The 20,718-nt window shown below is 57.8% G+C and overlaps 1 protein-coding gene and 1 pseudogene across 4 annotated transcripts in view; both read left to right on the forward strand.

Annotated features, from left to right (window-relative positions):
• Positions 1–11,228, forward strand: part of DIS3L2 (DIS3 like 3'-5' exoribonuclease 2) — a 365,113-nt gene extending 353,885 nt beyond the window's left edge. For 2 of the 4 annotated variants that reach the window (XM_055379768.2, XM_063695282.1), the window contains exons 15-21: positions 3,920–4,103; positions 4,803–4,889; positions 8,087–8,234; positions 8,615–8,745; positions 8,877–8,981; positions 10,030–10,131; positions 10,653–11,228. In XM_055379768.2, the coding sequence (XP_055235743.1) occupies positions 3,920–4,103; positions 4,803–4,889; positions 8,087–8,234; positions 8,615–8,745; positions 8,877–8,981; positions 10,030–10,131; positions 10,653–10,892 (997 nt within the window). In that variant the 3' untranslated portion in view covers positions 10,893–11,228. Of the gene's footprint in view, positions 1–3,919; positions 4,104–4,802; positions 4,890–8,086; positions 8,235–8,614; positions 8,746–8,876; positions 8,982–10,029 lie in introns of all 4 variants that reach the window. The other 2 variants (XM_055379769.2, XM_055379766.2) reach the window with 2 other exon arrangements.
• Positions 11,229–13,779: 2,551 nt separating this feature from the next.
• LOC115933789 (nuclear receptor-binding factor 2-like) lies at positions 13,780–18,983 on the forward strand (annotated as a pseudogene).
• The last annotated feature ends 1,735 nt before the right edge of the window (positions 18,984–20,718 follow it).

The following is a 20,718-nucleotide window of genomic DNA, read 5'->3' on the forward strand; positions in this document are numbered from 1 at the left end:
GAAGGTCTAAGGCCGGGGCAGGGGGCAGGGCGCCCTCCCGTCCAGCAGCCCCAGTGCCCACTCTGCCCCCTTCAGGGCTCCCGTGGCCCAGAGTGTGGAGCGGCTCAACCTGACCACCCAGGATAGCTTGGGGTGTTTCGGAGGTTTGGCTGCCTAGGCTGTGCACCTAGCACAGCTCCCCAGGAGAGGGAGGGAGGAGGTCAGGGGAGAGGGCCCTGCTGACCGGGTCATCTCTGGCCCTGGGTTCCCATAGGAGTGCAGGCTCTAAGCTGGAGCCTCCCCATCCCAGGACCTTGGGGAGAAAGAGGCTGGGCGCCACCTGCTGGCCCACCAGGGAATTGACAGGGTGGGGGACTGTGGAGCCTGTGCTGGCTGCAGATGAGAGCCCTGACCCCCACCTTCCCTACCCCACCCACCCTGCACCATCCAGCTCAGTTCTCTGACCCGTGGTGCCAGGTTCCATTTGCAATGGTGAATACTGAACTCGGTGCAACTCTGGCTGCTGGCAGCTGGGCTTGGCCTGCACCTTTCTGTCCCCAAACTCCACTGGGGACCCACCTTCCAGCCACCCCAGGGTGCCACCGCCAGAGCCAGGGGTCAGCCCCACCTTCGTTCACTCCTACTCACAGCCTACCTGTTCACTCTGCCCCCATCTGCTACTTGCAGCATCAGAAGGACATGAGGGCACCAAACAATCCCTGCAGCTGTCTTCAAACATCATGGCCAAGGCTGCACCTGGGAAGTGGACTTTCTGTGGTGCTAGCTCCCTCCTCAGTGCCCTTGACCTTTGTCTGGGTCCCTGCTTAATGTGGCCTAACTAGCTGGGCCAGAGCTCCACAGGTGCTGTCCTGACTCCCAGCCCCAGGAGGGAGGGAGAGGCTGAGACCGCAAGGGAAGCAGAGACTCAGCCACACCAAGGGCCCTGGCAAGGTGGGCCTCTCCTCCAAAGCCTCACCAGGCTTCACGTTCAAGGTCACCAAGAGTGTACTTGTTCTCTGTCAAGGGCAGAGGTGACTCCGGGAACTGTGCTGGGGTCCAGGGAGGGCAGGTAGCGGAGTTGCCAGGAAAGCAGCTTGCCTGAGGTCTGTGGTCTTGGCAGGGGCTTCCACAGCGGCCCCACCCTCTCCCTGTCCCCTCCCTCCTGTCCTTGTCCTCGTGTTTACTGAAGACCATTAGAAGGGATGTGGAGAGCGCCTGCAGGAACTGAGAGCAGGAGCCTGGCTCAGCCCTGAGAGGCCCCCAGATATTCAGTTCCTAAACCCATAGAGGGTGGGGCATGGGCATAGAGGAGTAACCAGGGGCCACCTCACACAGCCCTGCTCTTTCACCCTGCCTGCCTGGTGGCCTCCTTAGCCTGCAGCCTCAGTGCTGCCCGCTATGGGGTCATGCTGCCCCCTGCTGGCCACACTGCAAAATGCAGCCCAGGGTCGGGACTAAGGCTACACTTGTCCCTCTTCCGGCAAGCCTGCAGCTGGGCTGGAGGGGAAAGCAGGCACCACAGAATTGCCTGGATGCTCCTGCCCAGGAGGATTGTCCAACTGCATGGGGAGAAAAGTCCAGAACCGTGCCTGGCACATAGTAGTTTTTATGGAGTGAGAGGGCAAAAGTATGCATGATTGTGTGCATCTGAAGCATTTCGGTGCTGATGGCCTGACCAGTATCAGATTATTTTTCAAGCAGGAATTTTGATTCCTCTTGGGTTCACAATATCTTATTATGAAATCCAAATAAGAACAGTCTAATGGCACCAGACAGTGATACAGGTGAGCCTAGAACAGTCAGTGTTCATGTGGGGGACTGCAGCCTGCTTTTCAGGGAGGCTTCAAAAGAATTGAGGAACACAGATTGATGGCAGGGATGAAAATCGCAGGGCATGTTGAGGAGACCCCCAGCTGGCCATGTGGGGGGCAGGTGGGGCAACAGGAGAACAGTGCCTGCGTCCTGAGGGCTTTCAATGCATCAGGCAGAGGGCCTGCCAGTGCAGAACCTGTTTTCTCTGCGTCCATGACAGCCCTGAGCAGGTGCCATTGTGACCCCTGTCCTGCATTTGAGACAGAGGATGGGGAGGGCTCTGTGATTTGTTCAGAATCCCACGGCAAGAATGTTGTGGAGCTGAGAGTCAAACTTGGGCTTGGGAGACTTGTAGTGGGTTAAGGGCTTGAACACAAGGTTTTTGGCAGGAAGTGGTGGGCACAAGCACAGATTAGGGCTGGGAGGTGGGGTGGCACATCACAGGCCGTTACTGCCACCCAGAGGGCAACATGGATGCTCCTCCTTTTACCTGCTGGGTGTCCTGTGTGGTAGAAGGGCAGGCTGAAGCTTGATCCTTGTGGTCACACATCCCAGCTGTCACCTGCCTTACTGTGTGCCATGAGCCAGCCCAAAAAAGTCCCCACTAGTCCCCAGAGGAGGTGCTAGGGGTGCTGGGCTGGCTTCCCTGCTCTCCAGGTGGTGCCCGCCTTCCTGGGGCATTTCCCAGCCCTTCTTCCTCTGCATCTCAGGCCCCCGGGGGAGGCAGATATGCTCTCAGGACATCCTGGCAGAGCACAGCCACACGTCTGCCCTGGCAGGCCCACCCTGGGTGGAGGAGGGGCTCTATATGCCAGGGTTCTCTCTCTCTGTGGCTGGCTTTCTTTCCACGAGCATGGCCAGATGACGAGGCTCACCTGTAGCACTACTCAAACCTCCAGGAAGGGAAGTTGATGGCAGGGTTCTGGCTGCAGCCAGGCCTGTGGGAGCTTCCTCCCTGATCTCTCTCACTCAAGGGGAAAGCTCAGGGCTGGGCATGAAGGCTGGGGAAAGGCAGGGAAGGCAGAGTCCCCCCAGGCTGGTCAAGGCCCCGATAGCCCCATGTCTCCCTGAGGGGGCGGCTTTCCCCATGAAGAGAGGGTCCTGGTCACCAAGGCATGAGGACATGCCCAAGCGTCCATCACAACAGGCTCCAGCTCTTGTGCACATGTGTGATCTTCTTGTCCCACCAAAGGCAGGAAAAAGAAGTGCGTGGCCTCCTGCCCCAGATTTGGTGGTAGGGTCAGTGGTGCTGACCTCAGTGCTGTGTGATACCAGCCCCCCAGCCTTTGCCTGGTTCACGTCCCACATAGCCTATCGGTCCCCGCTCCTTCAGTCTGGGACCTTGGCCTGCTCAGTCCTTCTGTGGGGAGCCACATCCATTCACAGTGACTGTTGAGTCTAATGACACCCAAGTGCTGCAAAGCCAGAGCAGCAGCCCCTGAAAGGGTGACTCTGTGGTCTCACCCCATCCCCACTCCTGCCCTGTCCTCTGGCGAGGGCTTCTCTCCTGCTGCCTCAGACCGTCCTGTCTACCCTCAGAGACCCTGTTGGGAGGCTTCCCTCTAACAAGGCACCGTCCCCAGAGGAGAAGGGAGCCCAGCACTCCTGGGACTGAGGGGTCCTTGGTCCACTCACTACTGCCACATGCCTCAGGGAGCCCTCAGAGCAGGGGCTGAGCTGGGGCCCCAGGGTTCCCATGCCCTGGGCGAGCATGGTGCCCTCTTACAGCCTGGGCTGCCCGAGTGTTCCAAGCATCCTGTCATTCAGCAGAGATCTTTCCTCGGTGCCTTCTCTGGATTGGGTGGGCTGCTGAGCTCTGGGGCTGCTGCAGTGAATTATTTAATAGATAGGTGCTTCCCTGCTCTCCAGGGTCCCCCTCTGGGAGAGCCAGCACAGGAGCTAACCAGTCAGAGGAGAAGGCGGTGTAGACCAACTGGTGCAGGGGAGACCATGGGGGTGCTGGGCAAGACAGGGACTTGGCGGAACACATGAGATGAGGCAGCTGGGAGGTTGTCTTTAAGCTGAGACCTGAAGGGTGATAGAGAGCCAGGCAGGCTGCAGCGTGGGAAAGCCTGCGCACCTGTCCCCCAACCCCAGCGGTCCCTCCCATCCCACCCACCCTCTGCAGGCTCGTGGAGGAGTTCATGCTCTTGGCCAACATGGCAGTGGCCCACAAGATCCACCGCGCCTTCCCCGAGCAGGCCCTGCTGCGCCGGCACCCCCCGCCCCAAACAAGGATGCTCAGTGACCTGGTGGAATTCTGCGACCAGATGGGGCTGCCCGTGGACTTCAGCTCCGCAGGAGCCCTCAATGTGAGTGGTGGGCAGGATTCGGGGGAGGCCCTGCTTGGGGGAAAGAAGAGAAAGACCTGGAAGGTGGGGGGGGGGGGTCCAGTGGCCTCTGCTTCCCCCCAGAGTCCCTCCCCTTCAGCCAGGTCTCTCCTGTAGGGAAGGAGGCCCTGGGAGAAAGGGCCTCTCTGAGTCACAGGGGCCCTGACAATGGGACCTGCCCCTTCACCAGGACTGTGCCAAGCTGGGGGACCCTGGACTCCTAGCAGAGGGCAGGGGTCCTGTGGCCAGAAAGGGCTGGTCTTGGGCCCAGAGGCTTTCAGAGTGGGGGCTGGAATTGTAGGAATCCTGGGAATGCTCCTGGTGGGTACTTTCAGGTGCTCCCTGCCTGGGGCAAAGCTAAGAAACCCAGGGCCTTGGCTGTGGTCCTGGAGGAGGGAGACATCTCACCCAGGCCCAACCCTGGGAGGGGAAGGCAGGTGCCCCAGGCCAGAGAGCTGGAGCCCAGTGAGTCCAGGCCAGCCAGCAAAAACATGGAAGTGTGGGCCACAGGGTATGGGCGGCTGCCCCCCTCTCCCCACCCATCCCCTCTGAGCAGGGCTGAGCCCCACAGGCAACTCCTCCCCCAAGAGCTGGGCATGAGGTGCTCAGCGGATGACAGGGCCCAGAGTCTCGCCCCAAGCTGGACCACACATCACATAGGTTTCTGGGATTTGCTTCTAGAAAAGCCTGACCCAAACATTTGGAGATGACAAGTACTCACTGGCCCGGAAGGAGGTGCTCACCAACATGTGCTCCCGGCCCATGCAGGTAAGGAGGGCCCAGCCCCGGCTTCCCCCGCTCCCGGGAGCACACTAGCCCCAGACCTGTGACCTCCACGTGCAAGCACAGGCCCCCACCGTTCCTGCCTGCTCTGGACATGGCTGGGTGGACGGGGGCTGCTCCTCCTCTGCCAGAGGGTGGGAGAGGAGGCCGACCCCAGGCAGCACCTAGAAGGGGGCACCCTGAGCCTCTTAAGTTTGAGCCGCTGTCTCCTGCTCACACTCGCTCAAGGAGTGTGCCCTGGAGCTGAGGGGCTACTGAGACCTCCGTCAGGCTGGGGTCCTAGAGGAGAGACAGGGTCCCATGTGGCTTCCTGTCCCAGGGAACACTGTGGAGCTCCACCCCCACATGTGGAGTCCAGAACCAGCTGTCAGCCTCTGGCCAGTGTGGGAAAGAAGCAGACTTGGCCGGGGGCCTAGGCCTGGGCCTGTAGGGAGGTGGCAGCCTGTGGGGTGGACAGCTGGGCTTGCTCTGGGATGCCTGTCACAGCCCCCCAGGCTGAGCTTCACCTGTGCAGGGCCCGAGCATCCTGGGACCAGGACCCCAGAGGACCCTCGGGTCAGCGGGAGCAGTGGATGTTGATGGGTCGGCTCTGGGTCCCACCCCGGCCCAGGGGCAGGGACAGGCTGTATTTTAGGGGCTCGGTCACTCGGCAGATTCAATCTGTTCACAAGAACTGGATGGCTTCAGCTGACCTCAGTGGATTTATTTTCTGACACTTCAAGCTCTGCTGGGTTTGAAGCCATCAGGGCCTGCTTGGGCCTGGTCACCGTGACCTGCCCCCAGTCACAAGTGTCTGCCCAGCCAAGCACCTGTGGCACCCACAGCAGAGAGGGGCTGGGCTGTGCCCACTGGGCTCTCTCTGTTCTACACTGCAGAGGCTCTAGGCCTGGCAGAGAAGGCACAGCAGCCCCTGAGTCCCAGAACTGCCTCTGGCTCTGCCCTGCTGGGGCCCCTCCCATGTGCCTGCCTCTGACGCCATCACCTCCAAGGAGGTACAAGCCAAGCTGGAGCTCCAGAGATCGGAGCCGCTCCTGAGTTAGCCAGAACCTGAAAAGGCTGCATTCTCCTGGCTCACCTCCCAGGGAGCTCAGAGGCGCCCTTGCCCAGGAATCCGATGGCAGAGAGTTACCAGGTCTGCGGTGCTCCTGTTCCTCAGCCCCGGGAACTGGGGTGGGGACAGGGCAGGGCAGCAGCAGAGAGCGCAGAAAGGTGTGAGGGGGCACGCAGTCCCCAGTGAGCATCTGCATCAGGACACCAGGGCTGTCCCAGGGATGGCTGGGCCTGTGGGAAAGCCATGGTCCCCACCCATCCCACCCGACCCTGAGCCACCTCCACCAGCCAAGAGGGGCCAGGGCCCTTCATCAACCTCACCCAGGTCATCTGGGGAACTGGGCCACCACTGAGAACAAAGCCCAGACATGTCTGGGAGTGGAGGCTGTGCCCACCTCCCCCAGAGACTTGCCCCCGACTTAACCCAGGGCCCAGCAGGGGCTGGAAGGGAAGTGGAGTTAGGGAGCCGAGCAGGTGACCATCAGCTGCGCCCTGGATTCCAGGGCCCGTGTGCACAGAGTAACGGGAGCTGGTTGTCTGTCTGGCCGAGGGCACAGGAGGGTGAGTGTGTACAGCAGCCAGGGAGCAAGGGAGCCAGAGAGACACACAGGAGTGACCTTGGACCTCTGCGAGGAACCCGTTCACTCGCTCCCAGGCAGTAGCACTGGCCTTGACACCCAGCCCGGAAAGCTCGGGGACTGCAGGACAAACAGCTTCAGGGGCTGTGGCCCCAGCTGGGACGGGCTATGCGCTGGTCCCTAAAGACTCTCGGTATCTCCCCCTGCCCCAGTCCTGCCTCTTGCCCAGCACAAGGGCCTTTGGAACTCAGCCCTCTGTGTCTCAGCCCCTGGGAGGGTCAGGTGTCAGAGACGAGAAGGGCCGAGGCTGGCAGGCCAGAAACTGCCTCGCTTGGCTTCTGTGGGGTGGAGCATTGGCGAGCACAGAGGTGCCCGGGTGAAGCATGGCTTCAGCTGGGCGGGATCAGTGCCAGAGGGGATGAGGACGGCCCCAACCAAAGGTGGGCCTGGGCTGGAGAAGAAGCTCCAAGAGCCTGAGGCCCGTATTGCACAGAGCAGGGGATCGCATCCTGGGCTTTCTCTCCCTCCTCCCACTCTGGCCAGATGGGAGGATGGACGTTGCCTCCTTGAACAAAGACCCACAGGCTCCTTGGCTTCTGCTTGTGTCTCCAGCAGACAGCGTCTGCAGCCCCCGGTCCAACAAAACCGCAGGCGGCCTCCTCCTCTTCCTCCTCCTCATTGTCCTCCTCCACCACCACCACCACCTCCACCTCCTCCTCCTCCTTCTCCTCCTCCTCCTTCTCCTCCTCCTCCTTCTCCTCCTCCTCCACCACCACCACCACCACCTCCTCCTCCTTCTCCTCCTCCTCCTCCACCTCCACCACCACCACCACCTCCTCCTCCTCCTTCTCCTCCTCCTCCTCCTCCACCACCACCTCCACCTCCTCCTCCTTCTCCTCCTCCTCCTCCTCCTCCTCCACCTCCACCACCACCACCTCCACCTCCTCCTCCTTCTCCTCCGCTGTCGCCTCCTCCTCCTCTGCCTCCACCTCTGCCTCCACCTCTGCCATCGCCACCTCCTCCTCCTCCCCCCCCCCCCCCCCCGCCACCTTTCTTTCTTCTTCTTCCTTCTTCCTGGGCGAGAGTAGCAGCCCCGGCCCCATGCTGGGGAAGGGTAGGCCAGAGACTCTTCCCTCCTGGTGGTGCTCAGCAGTGACTCAGCAGGGACTGGACTTGGGAGGCTCAGCTCGTGCCCCCTACCCTGACAGCATCCTGGGGGTTCCTGGCTCCCTGGTCCTCAGCAGGGTGGGCTTGTCCAGGCCATTCTCAGTGCTGCCACCTTGAGGGCATCTGGGAGGCCCAGGCAGGCCAGATTTGTCTCCTGGAAAGGACATGGGTACCCCTGGGCTCTGCCCAGCCTCCTGGCCTCCCCTTGGGTCCCCTTGTGCAGCAAGGGCCCTGGCCCCAGTCCTCCCCGGCTTCACTCAGCAACCAGCAGCCCATTAGGTCTGTCCACACATCGCTGCCGACGGTGAGGCTGTGGGTGGCGCCAGCCTTCCAGGCCTAGTTGGGCAGCTCTGGGCTTGTCAGGCTCTGACCCATCCCGTCCCGCAGATGGCACTGTACTTCTGCTCGGGGCTGCTGCAGGACCCAGCGCAGTTCCGGCACTACGCGCTCAATGTGCCCCTGTACACACACTTCACCTCGCCCATCCGCCGCTTTGCCGACGTCCTGGTGCACCGCCTCCTGGCTGCCGCGCTAGGTGAGGGGTGCAGTCGGGGTCAGGGCAGACCTGGCCAGCTCAGGGCTGCCCACCCCCACAGCGGGTGCTCAGTGGTCCAAGACCATTCTGCCGTGACCGTGGAGGTCCAAGGGTCGGGTGACCCAAGTGCAGGGGAGCCTGGCCTGGAAACTCTCCCTACGGGCCGGTGCTGCAGAAGCTGCATGGAGCCCACAGCCAGCCCTGGACACAGCCGGGAGGAGGGCGCTGACCTCGAAGGGCCGCTTTCTGCTGCCCTGGGAGCTGGGTGCTTGGGGTCCTAATCTGTTGGCGAGGGTGCAGCGCCATGCAGCCCATCCCCCAACCATAGCTCTTCCCAGCCCCCCAGGCTCCCACTCTCATGCTTCGCCCCCTCTTCCCAGGCTATAGGGAGCGACTAGACATGGCGCCCGATACCCTGCAGAAACAGGCGGACCACTGTAACGACCGCCGCATGGCGTCCAAGCGCGTGCAGGAGCTCAGTACCAGTCTCTTCTTTGCTGTTCTGGTCAAGGTGAGCCCTCCAGCCTGGTGCCCCTCACCTCCCTCTGGCTCCCGACCCTCCTGGGCCCCTACTCACCAGGAGGCCTCGAGGAGCCCAGGGCAGTGCCAGGAGGTGCCATGGCTGCAGCACTGTCCCTGCAGGAGAGTGGCCCCCTGGAGTCAGAAGCCATGGTGATGGGTGTCCTGAAGCAAGCCTTCGACGTGCTGGTGCTGCGCTACGGTGTGCAGAAGCGCATCTACTGCAACGTGAGTGCCCTGGGAGAGCCCGGGCGGGGGGGGGGGGGGGGGGGGCAGCCCAAGCCATCCCACACTGGAGGGGCACAGGCTGTGATGGGTCACACTCCACCCCTCGCTCCCCCAGCACTAGCACAAAGCCCACCTGATGGGCCTTGCCGAGACGCCCGGCTCTCCCACCTGGGATGGTGGCTCCAGGCCCAGGGTCAGGCCTGGCCCCCTTCCCCAAGGACCCAGGAACCAGAGAGCAGGCCTCTCCATGGCCAGTACAGCTCGGCAGGGTGTGCAGGCTTTGGGGACTGTGTTTATAGGAACGTGAAGGAATGAAAGGCCAGCGAATGGTCCGTGGCCGCTCTGGAAACTATGTCCCCTGAAGACAAGGAAGAGAGCTGTCCCTGGCTCGGCTCCTGCCCTGAGTGACTGTTGACTCACAGTTCTCTCTCCAAGGGGACATGGGCCTGTCCTAATGCTGCCTTAGAGGCTTGGCTCCAGCTGGCCCTGGGGTCTGCAGGTCACCACCTGCCCCTGTGCCTGGCTTTGAATTTCCTAACATCCAGAGTGCCCTGGGAGTGCAGTGTCCAGCCCGTTGTGTGCAGTAAATGTGGTGTTCATAACCTGGAGCTGGGCAGAAGAGGAACGACAGAGTCCCCCTGCAGACCCTGGGGGCTCTGTATCCTGAAGTTCAAGCCTAGCTCACCCTGCCATGGGCCCAGCCCTGCCTGCACTGACAGATGGCACCAGCAGGGGGCGCAGCGCTCCGCTGCCACAGTTCTCTGTCCCCACCTCAGTGCAGTCAGCCCTGGACGCCTCCACCACTTGCCCCCAATAGCACACAGAGCCACGGGCCTTCCCAGCCCCCACCCCTGGCCCTTGGTCACTCTCAGCTGCTGTCTCAGCTGAAGGTGGCCTGGCAGGGCCTCCCTGAATCTCCCTCCAGCCAGGCAGGGGTGGGCCAGGGCCAAGGGCTGAGGGCCGCCTCCAAGCATTGAAGCCCTCCAGGGTGGAAGGGCAGGCAGCAGCACCCAGAGCTGAGGCCTGAGGCTTGGTGTTTGCACTCCAGGCACTGGCCCTGCGGTCCCACCACTTCCAGAAGGTGGGCAAGAAACCGGAACTCACGCTGGTCTGGGAGCCTGAGGACATGGAGCAGGAGCCAGCACAGCAGGTCAGAACCCCTCTGTGTCCCAGCCCCCCAAGTCCTGATGACCCCTCTCCTGCCTCCTGCAGTGCCCCTCATTCCTTCATCTGTGTCCTCTGGGCTCCCCCAGCACTGCAGCCTCCCGGGTGGGGTTTCAGGGCCCTCCCAGCTCACCCAGACCCCCTCCTGTGGATCCTGCTTTCTGGCACCACCTTCCCTTCTTGGGGGCAACCACAGTGGAGAGAGGAGGGGCTCTGCCTGTCCCGCTAATGCAGGGGTGCTGGCCTTCTGGGGTCCTTTAGAGAACCTGATGAAAGCTATGAGTTTACACCCAAGAAATTGTCTGGCACCGTTTTCACCAACAATGTGCCCCGAACGTGGACCCGGGCCCTCCGGTTGTGTTTCATAAGCCTTGGGAGCGCTCAGGATGCATCTGATTCCCCAACTCTGCCCTGACCCAGGGCATTCTTCCTGGAGGGGGCCCCCATTACAGACAGGCGAGCAGAGGCTTCCAGAGGCCGAAGGAGGGGCCTGGGGTCTTGCTGCAGGGATGGAGGCAGAGCTGCGCCTTGACATCAGGCCCTGCCATCCTTGTCCCCTCACGGCCGGGCGCTGCACAGGTCATCACCATCTTCAGCCTGGTGGAGGTGATCCTGCAGGCAGAGTCCACAGCCCTCAAGTACAGCGCCATCCTGAAGCGGCCAGGCACCCAGGGCCACCTGGGCCCTGAGAAGGAGGAGGAGGAGGAGGAGTCTGACGGTGAGCCCGAGGACTCAAGCACCAGCTGAGCTCCACCAGCCGCCTGCCCCGCCTGCCTGTCCCATCACACTGGCTTTAGGACCTGTTGACACGGAGGGGGATTTTTAATTTGGTTTTTAACAACTCAGGGGTTTGTTTTTATTTTTATTTAATTTTTGCAGCTCAACTTTTAAACAAACTGCAGGGGAGAGGGTGGGGCTGGAAGGAAGGCTGAGGCCTGGTCAGCAGTGACCCCAGCAGAGCAGGCCCCAGTCCTCCTGGGAGGCCGGCCCCCCTTTTTTCTGGGCCCTACTGCCCTCCTCTGCCCAGGAAATGGGGGGTTTCAGCAAATCAGTGTCACAGAATAAAATCAAGTGTGGAGTGCCGTCTGGTGTGTAGGGCGCCTCTGGGAAGCCTGGGCAGCAGAATGCCCCTTGCACCCAGGGCAAGGGACCCAGTTCAGGCTTCACCCCTTGCTGCTGAGCCGATGTCAACACCTGGAACTTTCCTGTCAGTTCCAACACGATTCAGAGCTGGCTGCCTGGCAGATTGATGCTGGAGTCTCATTCTGCCTGATTAAAAATGGAATTAGTATGCAGCACTGAGAGTGCCCCCATCACCCTGACGAATGTGACTGTGTCCAACCCTGTCCCCACTTCCTCTCTGCACCAGCTCCACAGGGCCTGGTGGGAGTCATGGGTCTTGTAATACCCCCTCCCCTCAGTTCCTCAAGCAGCACTCTGTGAGGTCCTGGGCCCAGCTCTGGTGTGAGTGGGTACCCTGGCAGCGCCAAGGGAGCCTGGACAGAGGAGCCGGCCTGGGGGAGGGGAGGAGGGCCCTCCAGTGCCTTCCAAACCAGGAGGGGAAACTGGCTGCTGGTGACACAGCCTGGGTGACACGGATCCCACCTGCCTCGGTCCCGAGCAGAGCTGGCCGGCCACTGGGCAGTCCCTTCCCCAGCCAGCCTGACCCCAGCCTGTACTCCTTCCCCCTCCGTGGGGGAAGCTCCGTGGCTTGGCGTCCCCGAGAGCTGCCAGAAACTAGGATGAAAGCCATGGTGAGCACGGCCTCTGTTCCCCCGCACCATTTCCTGGGGTGTCCGGATTAACAAGCTCATTTGATCTGGTTACAGTGAATTTTCTTCAAAGAAACACTCAATAGGGTCCCTTGTCAGAGTGCCTCGCAGCGCCTGAACGACAGTGACTGGGTACGGCTGCCTTTGTTCTGCCACCGTCAGACGGGGCTGGCTGTGGGAGGCGACCAAAGACATCCCGCACCTGCCCTGGGAGCCTTTCCCTCCTCCAGGGCTCAGCCACCTCAGGTGGCCTTCAGTCTGTGTGTCCTGCCACCCCCGAGATGTCCCAGAGGCCACGGTCACCCCATCTGTTCCTGTCCCCAGAACCTTCTCCTGCAGCCAAGTATCCGCAGGGACAGACAGGCGAGCATCTAGGGGTTTGGTGTTGGGGTGGAGAAGGCTGTGGGGTGCTGCCCCGGCCCAGGCAGCCTGACTTGTGAGAGCCCCAAACAGGAGACATCCCAGCCCCTTCCCCTCCCCTCCACGCTGCCCACCCTCTGAGGAGCAGTGGCCAAGTTCCTCTCTGGGCTTCTCAGGCCAGGCTGGCCCTGTCCCCCACGGCCTCCCACAAAGCATGGGAGCTATTCCCTCACAGGCAGCACAGACCCGGACGGACACCTGTCCCTATGTCCCAGCGCCCCCAGGCCCCAGGAAGGAGTAGCCAGCGGGGTGAACAAGGGGGTTCCTGCTGCCTGGGCTTGTTTGGGAAGCAGATGCTGGGCTCAAAGTTTCTTCAGAGAGCCTCACCTTCCGTGCTGGCCCCAAAGCATGGCGGGTCCCTGGAGCTGTGGAGGCCATGGCAGCCCCAGCCCACCCCACCCCATCTGGGGAAGTGGAAACCGTATCCACGAGGATCAGGTCGACCTAGGTCTCTGCCTCCAGTGACCTGGCAAGGTTGTGCCCAGCCAGGACCTGGGCTCAGGCCCAGGCCGCCGCCACACCCTACCCAGAGCTCAGAGAAGGCAGCCCAGCCTTCTCCCCACACCAGTCACACCGAGCCCCACCCCGTCGCATTCACTCCTTTAATGAACATGGTTGACTGAATCCGGTGCCACGCATTCACGGGATGGCTCTCCATGGGTCCACTGGGGGCCCAGCCTCTTATGTGGCCCCTCGCTAAAAGGACTCAACAGAAAGAGTGACCAGACACCGACCCTCATCTAAAGGAGGACTTGGCCATTCCCTGGGCTGTCCCACAGCACCTGCCGGCCAGGGCCCGGGCACAGAGCGAGACTGTCTTTTCCTCAAGGAGACACCGTGGGGGAGGGAGGGAGGGGTAGACACCACCAACCTCATTCCCTGACCAGGGCCTGGCGATGCTCAGAGGCCAGTGAGTGTGTCCCCGCCCTGAAGGGTCAGTGCCTGCCCCCTGGACCTATGGGGAAGATGGCGCAGGCAGTGGCCCATCTGAGGAAGGAGCTGAAGCTCTCAGAGTTTGCAGCCACCCTCCTGGGGAGAGACTGACGCCTCCCCAGTTCCTGTTAGGAAGGACCTCAGGAAAGAACTGGAATCACACAGCCTGGGGTGGCAGCCTCCTGGCCCCTGAGGAGGATGTCAGGCCGTGGAAGGGAGGCACGGGCATGAAGCTTGGGAAGGGGGCACCAGAGGAGGCAAGGCCTGTGCAGAAGCAGCACCAGAGGCCACTGCAGCGGCTCCACCACCCAGCAGCACTGCCACGAGGCAGGAAGTGGGAGGCCAGGCAGGAGGGGCTGTGATTGCCCAGGTGCTGGGAGGAAGGGCTGAGAGGGGACAGTGCAGACGTCCAGAGAGGCCTGACAGGGACAGGCTGTGAAAGTCACGGGTGGAGATGGGCTTCCGCCAGAGTTGTGTGTGGCCTGAGGACAGTGCAGCAAGGAGGCCCCATGGTGAGCGCATGCAGCCGAAGTGACAGCTTGGGCTCCTTTGTGGGACAAGAGCTTCTCCAGGCCACTGCGGGGTGTTCAGAGAACAAGGCCTGCAAGGATCTGCTGTGCCTGCCGCTGGGCAGTAGAACACTGAGTGTGCAGGGCCAGGGTGGGAAGCAGGAAAGCCGCATGGACGAGAGAGCCGGGCCTGCCCAGCAGTGCCTTTTGGGAGGGCAGGCAGGATGGGATGTGCAGCTGTGACCTGCCCGGCATAGAACTCCGTCTGGCCGGGGAGAGGAGGTCTCTTCTAGCCAGAATGGACCAGGAGGTCCCAGGAGGACCTGGGAGGAAGTGGATTGAGTTGGGCCTTGGAGAGCCAGGAACAGGCCAGGTCAGGGGAGCTGGAGCCTGGCCAGGTATGGAGAGAGCAGGGTACACTTGCTGCAACTGGGAGAAGAGCCAGGGGTGGCCCTGGTGGCCTGGGCGCGTTTAGCTGTGCCTGGGGCCAGGCCTGACTGGCTGCAAGTCATTAGTATAGGCTCTGGATGGAGAGTGCAGAGTAGCATGCTCCTGCTGTCACTCCCTCCTCCAAGTCCACAAAGAGGCAAGAAAGGGAGGATTTTAAGGCCTATCCATACCGCATGGTGGGTGAGAGCAGAGGAGCAAACAGCACTTTTGGATCCTGGAAAGCAGAGGGTGAGTGAGTGTCCCAGGCATAGCTGACCTGAGAAAGGCGACTCCAAAGCCAGCAGCAGCAACAGCTGGAACTGCCCCAGCCTGCACCACAGGACCCCCAGCTCTGGGACTGAGAGCAGCTCTGGGGACCTCTGGGCTGGGGTGAAGAGGGATGGCTGGAATCATTGTTGCAAACAATTCAGTAGGCAGGCAGCTCCCTAGATCCCACCGTGGTCTGCAGAGGCCAGCACCTGTCCCGACCTCTTACTGGTCGGCCCTGGAGAGCCATCTCCTACAGAGGCAAAATGAACGGTCTCTGGGCCAGGACCAGGCCTGTTCAGGGGGATGTGTTGCTAAGTGCATAAGGGATGCTGAGACTACAGCCCTCGTGCCCAGGCAGCCCTCAGGGCATGGATAGCCAGGCCCTCCCCATCCAGGCCAGAGATGGGAAGACTCCATCCAATCTCATTCCATGACCAGGGACTGGCAAAGCTCTCAGTTCTCTCTCCATCCCAGCAGGAGACAAAGAACCCAACCTCAGAGATTCCTCAACTCGGGGACCCAGCCAGGCCACCCTCCAGAGCATCTCAGTCTGCAAGCCCCTTGGTGTGCTCAGAGCTTCCAGTCACACTGCTCATGCCTATCCATGCACAGCCAGGGATTGCCCTTCATGGAGGAAAACTTCCTGAAACAAAAAACAAGCTCCATGGGGAACGCAGACCATAGAGGAAAAAGCAAGCTGTAGAAAAAGAAATGATGAATGCCTTCCTGGAGGTGAGAAAGCCATCGTGAAACGAGAGGAGGTTGCTCCAAAAAGTTCCTAGAGAGCAAAACAAGGGCCCTTGGAGGCACAATGATTGCCACCGTGGAGACACATTTCAGCGCCACTAGAGTAAAAACACTGCAGACAGGTGAGCTCTCAACAGATACATGTCCCTCGCCTTCTCAGGAAAGATGGGCAGTAATGAGGGCAGAAGCCACAAAGAGGAAACCGTAGTGACAGGACCCAGGGTCCTTCAAGCTGCGGTGGGGCAAGCGCTCGGGACAGTGGTGAGGGAGCAGCTCAGCCCCAGGTGGTGCCTGGCAACCCGTCCCAGGACGTCCCACCCAGGGCGGCAGTAGAGTGACATGGATAGAAAGCTGAATTCCCCAGAAGAGCCTGGAGGACATTGAAGTACTTCGCATAGAGCCTCGGGTTGGATTAGTAGTACATACAGAATGATCCACATGTGAAGATAAGACCATGATTGGCTCCAGAGAAAACAGCAGTGCAAGCAAGAAAAGGTAGCTAGTCACAGTTTACGATCTGGCAATAGCGTTTACACAGTCATCACCATAGAAACGCCGAGTCAGGATCTAGTTTACTGCAGAACTCTATCAGGAGGACTGGAAGATGGGGACAGTGTCCACATGCAGGGAATGCAGTTGGTGAAATGGAAGCTAAATGCTCATTTTCCTCAGTGGGAAGCTGTGGCTTGAAGATGACTGTAAACTCTCTTTCCGCCTCTTCAATCTTGACAGGCCCCAGGGCTGCTAAGCTAATATGGCAGAAGGGACATTGTGCCAGTTGCAGGCCCAGGCCTTAAGAGACTGGCAGCTTCCCCTCTCTGTCTCTGGAAACCTACCTGCCTTTCTGTGAGGAAGCCCAAGCAGCTCTGGAGAAGCCCTTATGGAGGGGCCCACTCTCAGCCCACAGCCAGCACCAGGTGGGCAGCCACGCAGACCCCCAACCTGCAAGCCAGGCCTGCTGAGGCCTCAGTACACACAGGCAGTCCCATCAGCCCTGCCCAGATGGCAGTTTTGTGATCAAAATATAGACGATAGATGATTGTTTTTTAAGGTTGTTGGGGGTAGTTTGTCACACAATGATAGATAATAGAACATCAGTAGACTGTGTGTGTGTGTGTGTGTGTGTGTGTGTGTAGCATATATATATACACATATATACACATATATACACATATATACATATATACACATATATATACACATACACATATACACATGTATACACATATACACATGTATACATATATACACATATACATATATACACACATATATACACATATATACATATATACACATACACATATACATATATACACATATACACACATATATACATACATACATATATATAGCTTAAAATTCAGACATGAAGAAGTATCTTATTTAGCAACAGTGGTAAATAGTAAAACACCAAGAGAGAGGAAAGTGGTTGCCTCAGAGATGGGAAAATGCAAGGAGGGAGACAGAACTGCTGTTTGTTTTAACAAACCTTGTAGATCTGTTTGATACTTTAAACTACATTCACACATAACTTGGACAAAAGTAAAAACTGAAGTTGAAAAAAATGTATTCATGCTAATAGCACAGGAATGATCCACAATTGGATTCCAAGGCTTCTTGTACATTCAGCATAGGGTGTATGAAAGAGTCCACTATTCTAGCAACAGATAAAATTCCTACTGACACGCAACCTCAGGTTCCCACTCGTTTAGAAGGCTGCGTGTGGTCTTCTACTTAAAGCCTCAAGTAGCAGTCACGGCAGTGACAAATCCTCATTGCCTCCATAGAACCTCTAGGCTCATGTGTGAGCCCAGGCTGGGCTGGGGCCCCTGGGAGCCCAGGGTGAGGGGCCAGTCCCTGGACAGCTCCGTGAGCCAGAAGCAGCTGTGCCACCTGGGGAAGGGCTGCACGGTCAATGGGTCTTTTCTGCAGAAGAGTGTGCCCCAGTCCTTGCTGGGCACAGATCAAAGAGGTGTTCATGGGTTGAAATCACAGATTTCAAGGGCTGATAGGAGTCAGAGTGGGGGCTGGGAGGGCTGAGGCAGGTTAAAGATTTGAGAGGGGCTGCTGTCTCCGCAGCTGCATCACACTGCTCTGCTGTCCCCTCCATGTTCCCCGGCACTGCCGCCTACCCTGGGGTCTTCTGGAAGTAACTGAAGGCCCCCTCAACCTGGCTCATCATCAAAGCAGACTGTTGACTAGCTGCAGGCAAATATGAAGAGGCTATTTCCTGTCACAAAAAGGCCGTGGTGCATCTTTCTGAAGCTATGGAGCTGACGCAGGCTGAGTAGGCTCACCTTTCACTGGAATTGCAAAGGCCTAGCCACATGAAACCGCGCCTCCTCATCCAGGAGACACGGAAAAGGGCCCAGCAGAACACAGACAAGGATGGGGCTGCCCATCTTCAGGCCTCTCTCAGCCCCTCTGCTGAAGATGCAGAAGCACAGCCCTCCACAGAGGAACGCCTGCCCGAGACTCGGGGCATATGTGACAGGGATCCAGACACACGACTGTTTTTCCTTCAGCAACAGAGCCGTGTATTGGAAGCAAAGCCCCAAAACACGATAAACAAGAGTAGAGGAGCAGGCAACCCAGTTGCAGATTTGAAGAGGCATGTGGAATTCCTTGTGGCGGAGAAGGAAAGATTATGGAAAGAAAGTAAACAGGTAACGGCTGAAAAGGCCAGACTTCTAAAAGGTCCAGTAGAAAAGGAGCGGGATGTGGGTGCTGATTTTGTGGGAAAGTCAGAGTTACCGAGCTCGCCTCTGCATTCAGAAACTGCTATACCCTCTTCAGCCTTGCAGAGGTTTGCAGCAGATGCCAGGAAAGCCAAGTACATTCCAATACCCGATCTTCTCCCTCAGATTTTCCATCTCCAGAGCTTCCCTTTATGGAGCTCTCTGAGGATATTCTGAAAGGATTTATGAGTAACTAAAATGGAAGGCCACAGAAGAAGGGAGAAGAGGAAATAACACTAAGTAATACAGTTAATCCAGCAACAAAAAATGAAAAGGGAAAGCCACAGGCAAGGGTAATCCTGGAAATGCCTCGTCATCTGGTGTACTGTGGGAGAAGACGCATTGCCAGGATGTGGGGAACAGTCGCTGTGAAGCGTGTCACAAACCTGATTCACTGACTTGAGCTGATGATGCCCACCTGGCAGACACTAAACTCGTGGAGGGTCAGTTTCTCTTGATACCAATCAAATGGCTGCCTGAAAGAATTTTTTCAAGCAACAATTATTTTTCTTATCTTCAGGGTTAAAATGTATAAAAGTATGTTATGTATAATTAATCTGTTATGTCATAAATGATCATACAAAACCTAAATATTATGGCAGCCTGAGGGGCTGCTTCGTATTTGAAACATGCTTTGTCTCAGGCGTTGATGTATGCATTTTGTTAATGACATTTTGTTTAAGGTGTGAGACACACCTTTCCAGATGAAACCATATGTGCCGCACTGTGCACTACTCATAACGGTGATAACCTCAAGACTATCAGGAGAAATATTTTAATTTCCGTGTTATGAAGAAAGAAACCAAATTATTAGTTATGCCTTTTAACACAAATTACCAGTTTACATAATTAATGAGGGTGCATTTTAAGTTCTAACTTTATTGTATAAGGCATCATTTGAAAGTACCAAGGAAGTCTTCTTTGTTTTTAGTGATCCGTGAGTGGAAGGAATTCTAGTTGGCAGTATTTGATTGTAAGAAATCAATAAAGTAATTGTGTTTAAAAAAAAAAAAAAAAGATCTGAGCCCTGGTGGAGGTAACAGGACGCGATGCTTTTCACATTCAAGAAGGTTCTGGAGAAGAGAGATGATTCTTGGAATGATGAGCTTCAATTTGCACATGCGTGAGTTTAGGTTCTGAATTTAAACCCTTATTGTAAGATCATCTCTTTGAACCTTCTCTCTTTTTAAGGGTTTTTACAGTTCAGTGGCATTTTTTTTTTTATATTTAAAAAGTCATTTTAGGAGAAACATCCATTTCAGTAATTTATTTTACTTCAGAAAGTTGTTTTACTCAACCAGTCTCATGAACTGAGTTGTGTTCTTTAACATTCACAAATTGTATATTGCTTGGTTCTGGAAACTAGTTAGCCAAATAATTTAAAAAGCACCAGAAATTGAAGTGCAAAATAGAACAGGAAAGAGAAACTCTCCATTAGTGTATTCAGCTTAACAGGTTTTCAACCCACCAGGGTGCTGTTGGAATACAATTGTTCTCCTGGTTCTTACGATACAAGATCAAGGTTAAACCACTGAATACAGTTACAGCATCCTTGACTTCATAAGCTTTCCTTTCCACGCATCCATATAGATGCCCAAAGCACCATTCAGGGCAGAATTTAGTCTTTCGTCCCGCACTCTCAAAGGACAACCAGGAGCTAGGACTTGGTTGAACCACCCACCTACCAGGTGCCCCTGCCTGTGCCACCATCCTTGGGCCAAGGGGAGGCCTGGCCCCTGCCACTTCAGCGATGGTGAAGGATCAGCCCACTTGGGGCTCGGGGCGCCTGGCTGAGCGCCCCCTCCACTGAGCCCGTTCCTGTGCCCCCAGCTTCCCGCAGGCTGAGGCCCCAGTGTCCTGCTCGTGCTGCTGAGGGGGCTCCATGGCCTGTTGAGAGGCCTCCCCAGGAAGCCCATGGGGAGGAGGTTGGGGTGTCTCCTGCCTTGGGGGTGGGACAGTCCCTTCTTGTTCCCACCCCAGGTATCTGAGCCAAGTTCTCCTGTGCATGAGGAATGCCTCGATGTCCCTCCCTGGTAGGTGGGATGGGCCAGAGGGAGGTCCTGCCTACACAGCCCTTAATTAGGAATTTAGAGATTTGTGCTCTAGGAAGGAGCTGCTTCTGCTACTATTTGGCCAACTGTGTGCTGTGCAGACCCTCAGCTTGGAAACAGGTTTCAAGGATGTTCAGGACTTGCTTCGTGTTCATAAAGGTCAGGGGTCGCCTCTTCCCCCCTGCTCCCCTGCTAACTCTGCAGCAGGCCCTGGACTAATTAAGTCCCCGCAACAGCCCCGAGACCCAGGCTCTGTGAAAGTTGTCAGAATCAAAATGGAGCCACTTTTGTCCAACCCTAAGAGCAACAACAAAATAATGCGGCCGGGAGGTTGTGAAGGAGGGCCCTCCCGCACACCTGCCTATGATCAGAGCCCTTCCGAAGCCTCTGGGAAGGGCACAGATGCCTGCAACAAGACCTTTTGCCAGGACTTTACAGGACTTTGCAGCTCGCTATGTGAGTCACAAGGATGGCTAGCCAGATGCACAAGAACACTTGCCTGATATGCTGTGTCCACTCGTAAATTGACGTCCACTCCTGGAATAAGCCCCTGGAACCAGTGTTCTCTTCCTTTCAAAATAACCATGTAGCCAGACTTGGTGGTGGGTGACTGTAATCCCAGCTACTTAGGAGGCTGAGGCAGGAGAATCACTTGAACCCAGGACATGGAGGTTGCAGTAAGCCAAGATCGCGCCACTGCA

Source organism: Gorilla gorilla, chromosome 11 (genome assembly GCF_029281585.2).
Source record: "Gorilla gorilla gorilla isolate KB3781 chromosome 11, NHGRI_mGorGor1-v2.1_pri, whole genome shotgun sequence".
Taxonomy (NCBI): Eukaryota; Metazoa; Chordata; class Mammalia; order Primates; family Hominidae; genus Gorilla; species Gorilla gorilla.